General features: G+C 38.5%; 1 protein-coding gene across 1 annotated transcript in view; it reads right to left on the bottom strand.

Annotated features, from left to right (window-relative positions):
• LOC109006389 (protein CHROMATIN REMODELING 19) overlaps positions 1-8,657 on the bottom strand; it is a 36,987-nt gene extending 28,330 nt beyond the window's left edge. Inside the window, exons 1-2 of the mRNA XM_018985660.2 lie at positions 7,984-8,657; positions 7,231-7,348 (exon numbers count right to left, since the gene is read on the bottom strand). Of these exons, the coding sequence (XP_018841205.1) occupies positions 7,231-7,348; positions 7,984-8,475 (610 nt within the window). The 5' untranslated portion in view covers positions 8,476-8,657. The remainder of the gene's footprint in view (positions 1-7,230; positions 7,349-7,983) is intronic.
• Between the last annotated feature and the right edge of the window lie 7,854 nt (positions 8,658-16,511).

The following is a 16,511-nucleotide window of genomic DNA, read 5'->3' as shown; positions in this document are numbered from 1 at the left end:
ATAGAACTGGCTCTTGATACCAATATGATGTAGGATAGAAGTGAGAACAATAAATAGAAGCAGAATAATAGGGGAATAGAGAAGAAAAGGAAACCAGAAGAGAAGAAAGGAAGAAGAAGAAAGCAAAAAGGGGTTGGAAGGAGACAGCTGTGGCACTCAAATCTTAATTCAAAACCTCCTATTTCAATGTTCCTTACAAGTCCTTAAGTAGTAGGGCAATACAAACCCTAATAAAACAAATAACACATTAATAAAATAATAATAATAAAAGATGTCCTTAAATAGTAGGGTAATACAAACCCTAAATAAAATAGATAAGACATTAATAAAATAGATAAAGCATTAATAGGAGATGTCCTCGTCACCTCTTCCTCCTCAAAAGCTCTCTCCATCCTAGCTACTTCCCCCGGGCCAATAGTATCAAAAACCAATCCATCTAAAGTAGGCCTCCACCCCACCTGCTCAGTAAGAAGCTTCTCAACGAAATCAACAACATGATTTTCAATTACCTCCTCATCTCTGCACTCCACCCCCTCAATTTTTAACACCTCGATGTTATTATTTCTTCTATGAGAGTTTACAATTCTATGAAAAAATTGCGTACTTCGATCCCCTTCCCTTAACCATAATGCTCTTAACTTTTGGCGCCATGACATTTCTTCTTGTAAAATTATCCTCTCCCAGCACAGTTTTCTGCACTTGTTCTTCCTCAGTAAGCGGCCGCCCCTGTTGAAGTCTTTCGAATTCCTAGATTTCCATCCACTTGATGTTCTTGTTTTCCCCTACATTTCTGAAAGATTGTATATTCCACTCCTTCAAGTCTCTTTTTAAAGCTTTCAATTTGTTCGCAAAAATGAAGCTGGGTGTACTGTCGAACTGGTACGAAATCCACCACTATTTGACCCTCTCCACAAAACCCTCCAATTTCAACCACATATTCTCAAACTTAAAGTATCGTCTACCACTATGAAGGCCTCCACAATCAAGCAAAATAGGCCAATGGTCCGACGCTAAGCGTACCAAAAGCTTTTGCCATACATCCGGAAAATGGCTTTCCCACTCTAGTGAAAATTAAGAAACGATCCAACCGAGACCAAGTCTGATTATTCGACCATGTGGCTAGACCCCCTGTGAGTGGAAGATCCACCAAGTTCAAGTCAAAGATACAATCCCAGAACTCCAAGCTTGAGGGCCTCTGTCTTCTACTTCCAAAATTTTCACTTCGGAATCTAACATTGAAATCACCCCCAATACACCAAGGAAGGTCCCACCAACTATGTACCCCTGCTAGTTCATCCCACAATAATCTTCTGTCGGCATATAAGTTTGGCCCATAAACACCAGCAAAAGCCCACAAGAAATTATCAGACACACATTTGAAAGAACACGCTACCGTATATCTCCCTATATAGTCCTCCATTTTCTCCACCACCCGCCTATCCCACATCACCACAATTTCTCCCAAGACCCCTAAAGAGGCCACGTATACCCAATCCACATGATTATCGCTCCATAAACTCCGCACAATCTTCCTATTGATCATCTTCAGCTTCATCTCCTGTAAGCATACAATGTCCGCTTTCCACTCACGAAGCAAGTGCCGAATTTGGAGACGCTTATTTGCCTCGTTAAGTTCACGAACATTCCAAGACACAATCTCGGGTTTCATTGGGGAACAACCAGCCCCTTCCCTTTTATCCTACCCCTGCTGGAACTATCCTCCAAATTCATCGACCATGTCAATCTTTTAAGCTCTCTCGTATTTGCTTCAGTCCCCTTTCATTTTTTTGTTGATCTCCTGCTTCAATTGCAGTTAACAAAGCCATGAACTGCTCTTCATACCCCTCACACTCAATCCCCACATAATGTCAGATCCCTTTCACCTTATGCATTACCCAATCAATGGCTTGATCTGGAAAACAGTAGTTCAATAGGATAGGATTCCCCATCCTATTGTTCTAAAAGTTCAGAAACTCCTCCCCCACCGAAATCTCATCCAATATCCCTTTTGACTGCAATCCTCAGGGAGGAAAAATTCATCCTCCACCGAATGCATAAGGTCGTCTGAATCTTCATCCTCCTCAGCCAATTCAAAATCCTCATAAGGTTGAGTAGATAAGTTCGCTGGAGTCAGAATCGCAGTGCTGAACCCCTCGTCGGCGATTTCTAAGCTTCAAGTGACGATGACATGTGATTCCCGAACTCAACCAAAGCATTCTAAGTACACTGCACCGGCGGGGTATGATCGGAAGTTGCCTCCACCACATCGGAACACCTCATTGGCGTTTTCTGTGCACCCACCACAGCTCCCTCCACCGCAGACAAGCTTTCCGACCCAAACCTGAGGCCACTTGACTCATCTCCATACTCAATAGGGCTTTCCTTACGCGAGAGGACCCTAGGCTGAATTGAGACAAGAACGGGCTTTGGCCCGCCAATGGACAAAGCCATAAGGCTATCGTCCCCCTTGCTATGGGCCCTGGGTTGTGATGGCCCGGCCCCTTCCTAACAGGCCACGTAGCCTTCAACTTGGGCCGAGACTCAAGCCCACCCACCTCTCTCCACACAGGCCTCCCCTTCCTAATGAATTTATCCTCCTGTTAGGGCCCCTAACTAGGCTTTGGTGAGGTCATCCCCCTTTCCGGCCTCTTTCCCAATGCAACCCCCTTCCTGAAATCATCTCCTTCCTTAAATAGCCCAACACAACTAATGATTTCGGCCATGTCCCTCTGCAGGGACCTCAACTGCCCCTGCATTTCCAACAAGAACACCTCTCATGCTTCCTGACTTGCCGCAGACCAGCTGCCATGGGTGTGGCTCGACGCATAGGACTGCTTCCACAGAACCTCGTGGCACCGATACCCTCTGCCAGAACCCCTCACAACTCCTTCACCTTCCCTTGCATGGTGCAGCACCGTCGAAGAGAGCACCTCTTTGTACAACCTGGAGAAAGACCTCATCTCCTCCCTTCCCTGATCAACTGAACTTTCCCAGGAGGACCACCCATGGTAGGCACCATTAAACCTTGCTCCGACAATGATCCCACATTTTCCTCCATCCCCAACCACTCTCTCCTTCTGGAATACAGATAACACTCCTCCTCCCCCTGGTTGTACTCGGACACCTCAAGATAACGTCGTTTGTTGTTGGAACACCTTTGGGCGATATAACTACAGTAACCTTCCCTAGTTGCTGAATACACCTCCTCCTCCTTCCCCCAGCATTCCTCGAGCACCTTCCCAAGCCACTGCACTATCGAAGGACCTAGCATCACCACATGTTCTACCTTCCAACTTTTCTCAATAACACGCAACAGGCCACCATCATTCGAAAGTAAAAAAATCTTAGATTCAATCACCACCTCTGGAAGATGGCCCATAATATCCACCATGCAACTTAATATCCAGTTAACGTAGCAACATGAACAATGCTACCAGCAAGCAACCAAAGCAATGAGAGGGAAGAAAAATGCATATGTACGGAGAGAAAAGTTCACCCCAAACTTAAATCCTCTTTTGATTGGAATTTATTAGAAGCTAGTGAGTGAGATTTCACATTCCCCTCAGTTCAAGGATTTTACCGATATGCAATTACTTAACTGATTCTTAGTGCATGAAAACCCCTCTTCTTGTCGATGATGATCTCTTTGTAAATTCTGCAACCATGAATAAACCTCCATAATTTGGTCAAGTCCGTCATAAAATTTGGAAAACAACAAAGAAAATTAAAAGAATAAACGAAGAAAAACAGAATGAATGACTTTAATCGTTGAAGTGCTAATTTTGGGCAATTAATTAGCCTCACAAAGCTCAGAATCTGCGTGTGCCACTTGGCCATAGTGAACCAGATAAAAGCCCCAGAATCGCCTTTGTAAAACCCCTAAGATTCATACGCAGGATTGGAACGGAACCCAAAACTGAAAGACGTAATTCCACGGAATCTCAACATTGCTGAAGCTTCATTTCCCTTAATTCAGTGATGGAGCTGTAAGTAACCTCGCCTTCCCTCGGCTCTCAGCAACCTTGAGCATCGAAATCTAGCTTTACATAAATCAAAAAGCCCTCCACTTCTGCTTGCACAACCCATCGTAATCTATCATTTGGACTCGAACGCAAGTTATCTGAGTGCAGGTTTGGTGTTGCCGGGCACAGGAGAAATGTGTTTGAGATGCCCACGTGTCGCAATTCCATTGGCGGGTGCAAAAATGGGTTTTAAACCCATCTGGTTGGGAGCTTTTCTCGCACTAAAAATCTAATTGCATTTTTTCTTCCCAAAACCACATCTTCTTAGTAGATAAGTTCAGAACCCCCATTTTACATGAACATAGACCTTTTAAATGTTCAATTTACACAACAATCCTAGCTCTCCCAACCTCAATCTGTTATTAAGGCATTCATTGGCAATGATAGTCAAGTTAAGAACCCAGTGATACAACACACTTTGAGAGTAGGATATGACCTTAGACAAGACCAATTTCATTTTGTTTACAATGACTTTAGGCATCATCTTGTAAACAACACCCACCAAGCTAATGGGTCAAAAGTCCTCAGTCTGTATTGCCCTTGGCTTCTTAGGAATAAGGGCAATGAAGGTAGAATTTAAACTATTTTCCAAATTGCCTTTCAAATGAAATGCATGGAACACCTTCATAACATCTTCCTTCACAACATCCTAGTGGGCTTCAAAAAAGGCCAAGAAAAGCCATCAGGACTCAACGCCTTTTCGCTTTCTAACACTCTCGCTACCTCCAACACCTAGCTTTCTTGAAGAGTCTTCCCATCCATTGGACCTCTACCATCTCAAGAAATGCAAAAGGAAGTCCATGTAGCTTAGGCCTCCAAGTGAATTGTTCTATTTACAAATTCTAGTAAAACTGCACAAAGTGATTACTAATCACCGAAGGGTCGAAGGAAGCTACACCATCCACATAAAAAGAGTTAATGGAATTATTCCTTCTACGTAAATTGGCCATCCAATGAATATACTTCGTACATTTAGCACCTTCTTTAAGCCACAATGCCCTCAACTTTTGTCTCCGACATATTTCCTCCATCAGGTTTGTCCTTTCCAAATCACCACCAAGCATTGCCCTTCCTCAACTTCTAGGCATGGGCTGGTTGTACATGCACTATGCCTAGAGCTCTTCGAAAAAGAGAATTCTTCTTCGTGCCCACAGTATCAAATACTTCCCCATTCCAAAGTTGTGACTTGTGAGTGATCTTTTAAGGACTTAAGTTTACTTGCCAAAATGTAATTAGGGGCACCTTAAGTCGATAAAACCCCACCATTGCTTCACTATAACCATCTATATTTGAACTTGAAGTAATGTTTGCCACCCTGAAAATCCCCACAATCCATAAGGATGGGGAAATGTTCAAAGCAAAGTCTAATCAATTCCTTTTGAGACATGCACAAAAGGTGAGATTTCCACTAAGGAAATGGGGAGGCAATTCACTCTAGACCAAGCAGGATTGTCCCTATTATCTTACCATGTAAATGCCCCTTCCACCTTTGCCATATCAATAAGGTTTTCCTCAAATATGAAGTCCAAAATCGTAATACCCCAAGTTTAGTATGAAAGGATGGTGAATGAGATCCTACATTACTTGAAAGGGAGAAATTATTGACCTTCATAACGATTTTAGGGAGCTACAATTGATACATTGACTATTTCTTTTAAAGTATGGGCCCAGATGCAGCTTAAGCTTTCTTTGAGTCATTACAAACAGTACCAAAGCCAATATCAACCAAAAGTGTGGACTTAAGCAATGACACCTATGATGGAATGACCCGACAAAGGCGTTGGGGATTTAAGGGGGGAGATTATTAATGCCCCAAGTTTAGTATGAGCGGGTGATGAATGGGATCCCAAGATGTGGCTTGGGCTTTCCTCGAATTGTAAAAGAAAACTCCATCATTTTTGTTTATGAGTAATATAAAATTTTATTGAAAATAGTAAATAGGCATAGTCCAAGTACACAAAAAGTATACAAATAGCAAACACCTAATTACAAGTTAGGAGCTAGAAAGCGATACAAGAAAATCATACAAGCTTGGCACCATTAAAAAAATTGGCAGAAGCCCAAAGAAATAAATCATGGCAGAATAACTTCTAAGCTCATTCAGAGAACGTTGCCTAGCTTCAAAGCTTCAACAATTCCTTTCAAACCAAAGACACCACATGATACATAAAGGAATCATTCTCCATACATTCGCAATATGGGAATACCCCGAATCCTTTGCCAACAAGCGAACAAATCTACCACCCACTTAGGCATCACCCATGCAATTCCAATACTGTTAAAAATCTCCACCCATAACATCATTGACACCTCACAATGAAGTAAAAGATGATCCAAAAACTCACCACTCTTCTTACACATATGGCACCAATCCATCACGATGATTCCATGCTTTCACAAATTGTCCATAGTCAATATTTTCCCAAGAGATGTAGTCCAACCAAAGAGAGCAATTTTAGGCAGCACCTTACATTTCCAAATGCACTTCCAAGGAAACGAAATATAATTTTGACATGACAAAGCCTTGTACAAAGATCGCACAATGAAACTCCTACTCCGAGTATTCATCCAAAGCATATTGTCCGCCTCAATACTACCAATGTTAGAAGTATACAATAAACTAAAAAAATCATAAATAACTCCTAATTCCCAATCATGAGCAGCTTTAAGAAAACGAACATTTCACTATGAGGATCCACTAGAGTTATCCAAGAGCTCTGACACTGATGCCTCCTGATCAAGAGCCATCCGGGAAGAGAAGGAAACATAGTCTTGAGAGCTAAATTAGCACACCAAATATCATGCCAAAATCTAACCCTAGATCCCTCGCCAATTGCAAAGCTAATTAAACGAGCAAAAAGCTCTCATCCATTTGTAATATTCTTCCACAAACCTACACCATGCGCAAGAAGTGCCTCATAAAAATCTTCAAATTTTGAACCCCCATCCCTCCACTAGAAATCGGAGTGCATACCTTATTCCACTTAACCAATCAGAACTTGGTCTCCTCTCCAACTCCTCCCCACAAAAAAGCAAGCTTCACCAGACTTTTTTGCTAAGGAAGCACATAACATTAAAAGGGAAGTTCCACAACTCATAAGACCAGCTATTTCATCTCAAAGAACTCTATTGTTTGCATAAAGTGTTAAAGGATATGATGCAATGTAAAGGCAAAAAGCAAGATGGTCATAATGAAGAAATCTAGTACCTCCACCAATACCCTTCTGATATAACAAGAGAAGAAAGTTGACACCAACCAGCTGGTATGGTTTGAGAACAGGTTGAAAATCCGAATCCTCTGACCTACATGCCGCATCAATATCATCCTATAATAATTAAAACTGTATCAGTTACCAACCACATTGTGAAATTAACTAAACACATAGCTTGGTCGCCAAAATATGAAACCAAAGGTAAACAAAGGAAACTTTCAATTATATAGGACCTAACACCACATTTGTTCATATAACTAAGTGTCTGTTTTTTACTTATAAAAAAACTAAGAGACCGTTTTTCTCTTTTTCTTTTTCTTTTTTATTTTTCTGACAAGTACACTCAACTAAGTTTGCATAATTCACAGAATTATCCTTTTCTAACCTCTCACAAAAAGCAATCAAAATAATAAAACCCCAAGTTTCGACAAAAGGCTCCAGCAAAATGAAATAACAACCACGTGAGCCACAATAATCGGACAGAAAACTTCAAAAATATTCAACCTATATCGCAAAACCTCAATGTCACAATTTACGTCGGCCAAAGTGAAGTCATAATTCCATTCCAAACTAAATGTATGACACAGGATTGAAAACTCTAATTGGAGTTTTCCCCATTAATTTTTTTCTTTTTTCTTTTGTCCTCCTCAAGTTCCTCAGCAAACAGAACACATGGAAAACCATTACTCGAAAACCATAAAATTCAACCGCCATGACAATAAACAACAATTTTGAAAAGCTTCAAGCACCTGAGTCACAATCCTCACAGAAGAAGCCTCTACTTCCGCGTAACGGCTGCACGTGGTCAGCGAGGAGCCGTACAGCTCTCTCTTCAACTCCGTCGATATCTTTGCACACTTGTGCAAAGCCTTCCCGACCACATCAACATTTTCGTCGTCCTCCTGTACCTCGGGGCTCGACTTTACCTCATAGAATTCATTGAAATCCCCATTGCTCTCCTCATCATCGACAACGAACCGACGACCACGGTTGGTCGTGGGTCTCGTGCCCTCTACCTCCACATCCTCGTCCTCCAAATCAAAACATTTTTTCTCCAAAACATCCGTGATATCGACGCAGTCGTCGCTGCAGCTCCGGTCGGAGTGTTGGGGGTTAGAGGAGCCGTAAGCAAAGGCTTCGATAGGAGGAGGAGGTTTTTGGTGGTTTCCGAGGACGCGAGAGGGTTTGAAGGAGTGGTTGTCCCACTCCTCGTCGGAGATTTCCTCGAAGACGCGCTTCATTTCACCATCTTCTTCTTAAACAGTGCGTTTAAGAAGAGTGCCGCCATGAAGATAGTCAGTCAATGGCGAGGGAGGAGCATCTAAGAAGAGTACAAAAGGATCCACTTTGGAAGGGAAAGAGAGAGTAATGCCATCGCTCGTCCGGAGAAATCGGAAACACGGGAAAAAATATTGTACAGTCGAGCAAAAAGTTTTGAAGCGTTAGGTTTGAAAAATAAAATAAATTATAATAAAAAAAATATTGAATGCCAAATTAATCAGTAGAAGTTTTTTTTAGTATAGATATTTTTTAAAAAATGTTTGGATAATAAAATAAGATAAAAGTTAAATATTAAATAAAAATTTATTATAATATTATTTTTATTTTAAGATTTAAAAATTTTGAATTATTTATTATATAGGTGGGGGCTACTATGACGTCCAGCTTTTAGGATGGGTTTGGATGTTAAAGTGAGTTGAGTTGAGTTCAGTTGAGATGATAAAATATTATTAGAATATTATTGTTTATTATTATTATTATTTTAGAATTTGAAAAAGTTAAATTGTTTATTATATTTTATGTTGAGATTTGAAAAAGTTGTAATGATGAGTTGAGATAAGCTCAACTTCCAAACGAAGCCTTATAGTTGTGTGCGCCCAAGCTTTTTTTTTCATATTTTTTTAATATATTTAAATATTTTTAAAAAATAAAAAAATATAACAATACACTTAAAATTATTTTTTTAATTACTAAGTAAAAAAATATATATATTTGACTAGCGATCAACTAGGGTGGTCAAACTAAGTGGGCAAATAAGCTTATTTCTTATTATATTTTGTTTGAAAGTTTAAAAAAATTATAATAATTAGATGAGATGAGATAAGTTGAAATTATCTTTGAATCCAAACAGTATATTAATCTATTTTGTACTAAACAAACGAAGTAATTATTATTTTTTAATAATTTTACCATTTTCGTCAACACATCCATACAAAATAACTTTTGACAACTATTATCATGTTAATGTACACATTTTACTATTTTGTCAAGGGCAATTATCGAATGCGTCATTAGAATATCAGCATCCATGTATTGATAGTCTAAACTAATAATTATATGTCATTCATAATTATTAAAACTTATTTTTTTATTATTATTTCGAGTTTCACGAAACGACGTGTGTTTTCTGTTAATTGAGATAAAAGGAAAATATAATGGAAGGATGTGATCCAAAAATTTTAATAGCACAATTCTAAAAATACACGTGTGACAAATCTCAAATAGCTAAAATTTATGACGAATAATGTTAGATACAGTTATGGAGTATGCAAACACCACACAATTCTTTTAAAAAATAATGGAATTTACTATTAAAAAGTTAATTTTTTCATGTAGATCTCGTAATTACTCACTTTTTTCAAATGAATTGCACTTCCACATTATATGATTACAAATATCATTTATCATTTATGACCAAGTTTCTCTTACTTTAAGTAGATGTTGATTAATGAATAGTAGGGTATAGGATATTGGTATATACAAAAGTGTAAATGCATCGAATATTGAAGTCATCTTGGAGTTCTATTTGGCTTCTGTGAAAATTTGATGATTCTGTAAGAAGATGATGGCCTCGTTTGCATAGTCAAATGAGATGAGATTATCTGTAAATAGTAATAAAACGGTGTGAATAGTATTAAAATAGTTTGAGTTAAGATGTTTTATAGAGTTTTAAAAAATGAGAGAAAAAAGTAAAATTAAAATATTGTGATAATATAAAAATTTCAATATTATTTTTGTTTTGATATTTGAAAAAATTGAATTATTATTTTTTGTGTTTTGTTTAGAAATTTTAAAAAGTTAGTAATGATTAGATAAAAATTTGTAATTGAAAACGTGTTTGTGTTTGTGGTATTTGGATTTGGGTTTGAGATGAGAGGATCTTGCAATCCAAACAAGGCTATATATTGTTTTAGACGTGTTTCGCACTCCTACATACACTCGTCTCGACCTTGCAACACGCAAGCCGAGAAAGGCTTAGGAGTTTAGGAACGCTTTTGTTGCCTAAGTCTGAGACCTTGTAGGCAAGTGACTTGTAGGGTCTAAATGGGCGACCCAAATAACGTTCACAGCCTACCGGGGATTCTTTTAATCTAGGCCCGAAGTCCTTAAGTCGCTTAGGTGGGCCTTGAGGCCTAGGAAGGCTTTGACTTCTCCAATTATCCCGTGAAGTCGCATCACGATCGCGTGATCGGACTTTCACTTGTGGGCGACGCTTCGTTTTTGGGCTATCATCATGTCAGACTCCATACACCAAAGGGGGAAAGAGCGTTGTTTTATTTTCGCAAGTCTTCTTTTTGGGGTCTGTCACATTTTCATCATAATTAGCCTCATCATCGTGGGTGATGTTGTCCTTCTTGAACTGTTACTCTTTGTTAATTAACACCCTTTATTATTTTCTCCTATTTCTGTGCATTTGTACATTTCTTTCTTGGGGGCCTTTGTATTTGTTTTTAATCTTCCCTTCCTGTCGTTTGGATTCCTTTCAATCGATAACCTCTGATAAATTCTCGTGCTATTTCCAAAGGTGCTAGGTCTTCTCAATCCCACAATTCTCTTCCCCGCGTGCAGGGGGTTGGCATGGGCGCTCCCCTGTCTTCGATGAAAGGTCAAGTTTTCCTCCAATGCCCTCACATTTTGTTCCTCATTGAAATGCTGGGTTTTGTGGCTGGGTATCCCCACCTCGACCGGTATTACAGCCTCGTTGCAGAATGCCAAGGTGAATGGTGTTTCTCTAGTCGGGATTTTGACTATCATTCTGTAGGCCCACAACACTCCAAGCAATTCCTCAGTCCAAACACCCTTCTTTTCTTCTAGTCTTTTCTTCAATATGCCCATGATGATTTTATTTATTGCCTCAACTTGCCCATTAGCCTAAGGGTGCCCTGGGGAAAAGTACTTGGCTTTAATTTCGAGCTCAGAGCAACAGTTCCAACAGTGTTCTAAATCGAATTGTCTCCCATTGTCTGGGATAATACTCTGTGGTATCCTAAATCGACATATGATTGTCTTCCATGGAAATTTGGTGATATTCTGAGAAGTTATTGTTGTCGTGGCTTCAGCCTCTACCCACTTTTTGAAATAATCAACGAACTTTGCTCTCCTTTTTCCTGGCGGCATGGGGCCAACTAGGTCCACCCCTCACTGGGCGAATGGCTACGGGGAAGTGATTGATGTCAATTCCTCGAGTGAGCTGCTTGGGATTGGTGCGTGTAACTAACATTGGGAGCACTTCCTGGTAAATTCATTGGCGTCTTTGAAGGCATGAGGCCAATAGTACCCTGCTCTCACGATCTTAGCTGCCAAAATTATTCCTCCTGAATGATTTATGCATATCCCTTTTTGCACATCCTCCATGATGTATTTGGCATCTTTTCTCGACACACATCTCAATAGGGATGTTGAGAAACCCCGCTTGTATAGCGTGCCATTAATCATGGTGAATCAGGCCGCTTTGCTCTTTACTTTTCTTGCCTTTTCCTTACAGGGTGGGAGTTCCCCGATCATTAAGAATTTAACTATGTCATGTGCCCATGTTGGAGTTTCTATGTTTACCTCCAAGACTTCGAACTCGATGGCTGGGACCTCTATTGTTAGTGTGATCGCTTTCCATGGAAAGGCTTTCTTGTTTTTCCCAAATGTTGTATGTGCTAGTCAGTTTGCATTCAAGTTTTCTTCCCTTGGGATGTGGTCTGTTCGAAAGTAATGAAGGTGATCATGCCCTTCGTAAACCTGTTGTAGGTATTTTTTTAGTTTCTCGCCTTTGGTCAAATATTCCCTCATCACTTGGACGATTATAACTTGAGACTCTGCCTTCATTTCAACTTCATTTGCTCCCGAGGCTTCTGCTATGGTGAGTCCTGCTAGTACTGCCTCGTATTCAGCTTCGTTGTTGGTGACCTTGAATCTGAGTTTTATGGCATAGTATGTTTCGGTGACATCCTCAATTGCTACATATACCCCTACCCCCTCTTGATTGGCACAATGAATCGTCGATGTATATTTGCCAATCTTTTCGTAGGATGTTCTGATGATTCCTCAGGAAAATTTGAAATTTCAGCCACGAAATCGGCCAAAACATGTCCCTTCACCATAGTCCTAGGGATATAATCGATGTTGAATTCATTTAATTCGTTGGACCACTTTACTAGCCGGCCCGAAGTGTCTAGCCCCTACAACACTTTTTGTAGTGGTGCTGCCGTCACTATTCTTATGGGGTGTGCATGGAAAATAAGGCCTCAGCCGACGAGCGGCTTTTACTACTGTGAATGCTATCATTTCGACCTTTAGATATCAGGTCTCGGCCCCTTTGAGAGCTCAACTTATATAGTACACCGATCTTTGTATACTTCATTCTTCACATATGAGAGCGGCAGAGATGGTATCCAGTGTGATTGATAGATACAAGAGCAGGGGTTTGTTGTTCTTGGTCTAACTCAGTAGTGGGGGTGCACTAGGTATTCTGTGAGCTGCGCAAACACACTCTCACACTTGGCATCCCAAGTTTGTATTTTCCTCAAGACTCGTAAAAAACGACAAGCATTTGTCGGTTGACCTAGACACGAATCTGTTGAGTGTTGTTATTTTCCCGGCCAGCTTTTGAACCTCATTCAGGTTCTTTGGAGACTTCATCTCGATGATCGGTCGTACTTTCTCTGGGTTAACCATGATCCCTCTTTTGACACCATGAAACCCAGACACTTGCCCGACTGCACCCCAAATGTGCATTTCATTGGGTTGAGTTTCATTTTGTATTGTCGTAACACCCCCAAACGCTTCTCTTAGGTCTTCTACATACAACTTTGGTTCTTTACTTTTGACTAATAGGTCGTCAACGTATACCTCTATGTTTCGTCCTATTTTTTCTTTGAAGATCCTCTTTACCAGTTTTTGGTACGTCGCCCATGCATTTTTCAAACCAAAGGGCTTGACTTTGTAACAGTATAGCCCCCAGTCGGTTATGAACGCCATTTTTTCCTGTTGAATTGACTTATTAGGATTTGATTATACCTTGAATAGGTGTCCATGAAACTCAACATTTTGTGTCCTACGATAGAATAAACGATCAGGTCTATTCGGGGTAATGTAGGCTATCCTTTGGATATGCCTTGTTGAGATCGGTAAAATCTACGCACATTCGTCATTTCCCGTGTAATTTTTTTTACTAGCACCATATTCGAGAGTCATTTAGGGTAGTGGGTTTCTCTAATGAACCTAGCTGCCAAGAGTCTGTGTACTTCTTCCGCAATGGCTGCATATTTCTCTACAGTAAGGCTTTGATTGAATTTTGAAGGTGTTATGACTCAATTTTTTGGGTTTCTAAAGTCTAGTTTCACAAATCCATTTGACTTCGACATTGAAATTATTAAGAAAATAATACAAATAATTAAATCTACCTCTTCGCATCAATTTAACCTTTTAAAATAAGTGGTGATATCACATGATATCATAACATAGATCCTGAATTCGAACTCTAACTCTACACTATCTCTATTTAATTAAATATTCCATGTCTTGGACTCATTCTTAACATTTCATGTGAAAAGAAGTGTTAAGAATATTTATACAAGTACCTCCAATTCAAGCCCTATCAGTACATAATTTAAACTCGCTTGAATTGATTCCATTCCTTACTTCTAGTTTTTTCATGATCGTATTTGGATTAATATTTTGCATGATCACGTGTTAAGTTGGAGGGCTACTGGTTGCACATGCAAGAAATTGTGTTGTTAAACATGGGTAGGTGTTGATTGGGTGGTTTGTGCTTGTGGTATCGGATTGGCTAAAAAATTGGGTGAACATTTTGGTGTAAGGTTAGATTGGATGTGTATGATAAGTGTTTTTTTATGTGATTTTTATCACTGTTTTATTTATGAAAAGTGTCATTTTTCTTTCAATGCTATTGATTTTATTTTATTTATACATATTTTTATTTATTTTCTTGGATTTGAAGGAATGGAAAGATTTTGCAAAATGAGAGCATTTTGGTACAAAAGAAAAGACTACGAATCCAGACCGATGAGAGATAGCGAGATTTGAAAAGAGCCGATGAAATTTGGATGAGGAACCTTGTCCCGTGGGCAACAAAGAGATCTTTCTCGCCCAAAGGCGAGAAGACTTACCTCTTAGTAAGCTAGGATAGGACTGTGTGGTCTTTGTGACTTTCATGCATGTTCATTTGTGACCTCCACGTCAGTTATATTCAGTGAACACAACATCTATTCGGTGGGATAATTTCTCCCGACCGGGATCAATTTGCTGCTGACCACCAAATTTGAGTTTCGAAATCAATCTATTGGGACCAAATCCTCTCAAACTCCGCAATTCAAGCCGCATATCGCTGAATCTTCTATTTTAGATAATCTTATTATTCTTGAGATAATTTCCTTTAATGTTAACATCTATCTTTACAAACTATTTTCAAGATTTTTAGAGTAGATTGTAGCCGCAAGTATCTTGTTTCCAAATTTGAATTTCGACATCTATTTAATCTCAATTTGTGGGATGAATAACATTTTTTCGAGTTCTAAATCAGAGTTGGGAGTTTTTATGTTTTAGAGTTTGGGTTTGAGTTTAAAGTTCCTATTTTTATTATTGAAGTGGTCTTTCGTGAAGGTGGAACTAGAGGGTAGAGGCGAGAGAAAAATGCTTCATCAACCGACTTAACAAAGAACACCAATTTTGTTCTTTTTCTTTTTAATTTCATTATGAACTAATTCTATTTTCTAGAGTTTTGATGTAGCCTAATATTGAACACATAGTTTATATTTAAGTTATTTTATTTTTAATATTCCTATGATTGAGTATTTATTCCTTATTTTTAATACTTGCAATTTTCTAACTAACTATTATTTGATCTATTGAATCGCAATGAGATCGAGAGATGATTTGTGATTAAAACTCTAGGATTAAACACCATTAGTTTAGTGAAAGCAGAGATGCATTATCGTGACTCGTGTGATTTTCAAGAAAAATCCAAAACACTCAATGAGTCTCTAATTAGTTAAATTCACATAAAGATATACAGTTATTAGTTGGAGATATTTTTGGTATTGTTCGAGAGAAAATATTGAATAGTTAAGGGATTTTTATCATCAATTTGGAATAATTGAAATTCTATAATAAGGAATAATAAACTGTGTGGGATTTGCTATGTGAAGTCAAACGCTCTAGATCTATTCTCATTATTTCTAAAATCTTAATTTTAATGTTCTTTTTTTTTTCAGTTTAATTTAGATAAACCATTTTTCAAATTTCGGTTTCCCAAATAGTAATTAATTTAGTCAATTTCAATACTCGATAGTATAATTATTCCTTATGGGTACGATAACTGTTTTCTTTAAAGCATTTTACTATTTGTTACAATTTTGTGCACTTGCAGATTATATTTTTTAGCGAACAGTGTACAACGAGGTTATTATGTTACGAGATCATTAGTGTTAACATGAGATGAGATTATTATTATCATAGATATTACAGGACCATCATATTAGGTTATACTTTATTTAAGTGCGTGCTAGGAGTTTGATGTTACGAGTGGCCTTATTGAAATTTAGGGTTCGTTTGGCAACATAACTGTTCTCAAATATTCTTAGGTTACGCTTAGATGTTGAGATGAGCTGAGTTATGAATAGTAGTATGTTATGTGTCAAATTGAGATAGGTTTAACTTTTTATGTTGAAATGTATGAGGTAGGTTGAGATGAGTTTAACTGTTTTATAAGAAGTTGAAAAAGTAGTGGGTCTCATCAATGATTGGTTTGAAAATAATTGAGTTTGGTTCAACAACCAAACACAACCTTAGATATTTCATTTTCAAATATCACTCAAACATAATATTTTTCAATTTAAAATTTTCAACTTTTTCATCTAATCATGACCTAATCATTTACAAAATTTTCAAACCGCACCCAAGTTATTAGTGATAAAGTTTCTAACTTTTAGAATCCCCTTACTTACAATTTTTGGTATTTCATGCTTAATCTCCCGTAATGCGATAA

The sequence above is a fragment of the Juglans regia genome, chromosome 13 (assembly GCF_001411555.2).
Source record: "Juglans regia cultivar Chandler chromosome 13, Walnut 2.0, whole genome shotgun sequence".
NCBI lineage: Eukaryota > Viridiplantae > Streptophyta > Magnoliopsida > Fagales > Juglandaceae > Juglans > Juglans regia.
The sequence above is the reverse complement of the archived record's forward strand: the minus strand, read 5'-3'. Positions and strand labels throughout refer to the sequence as shown.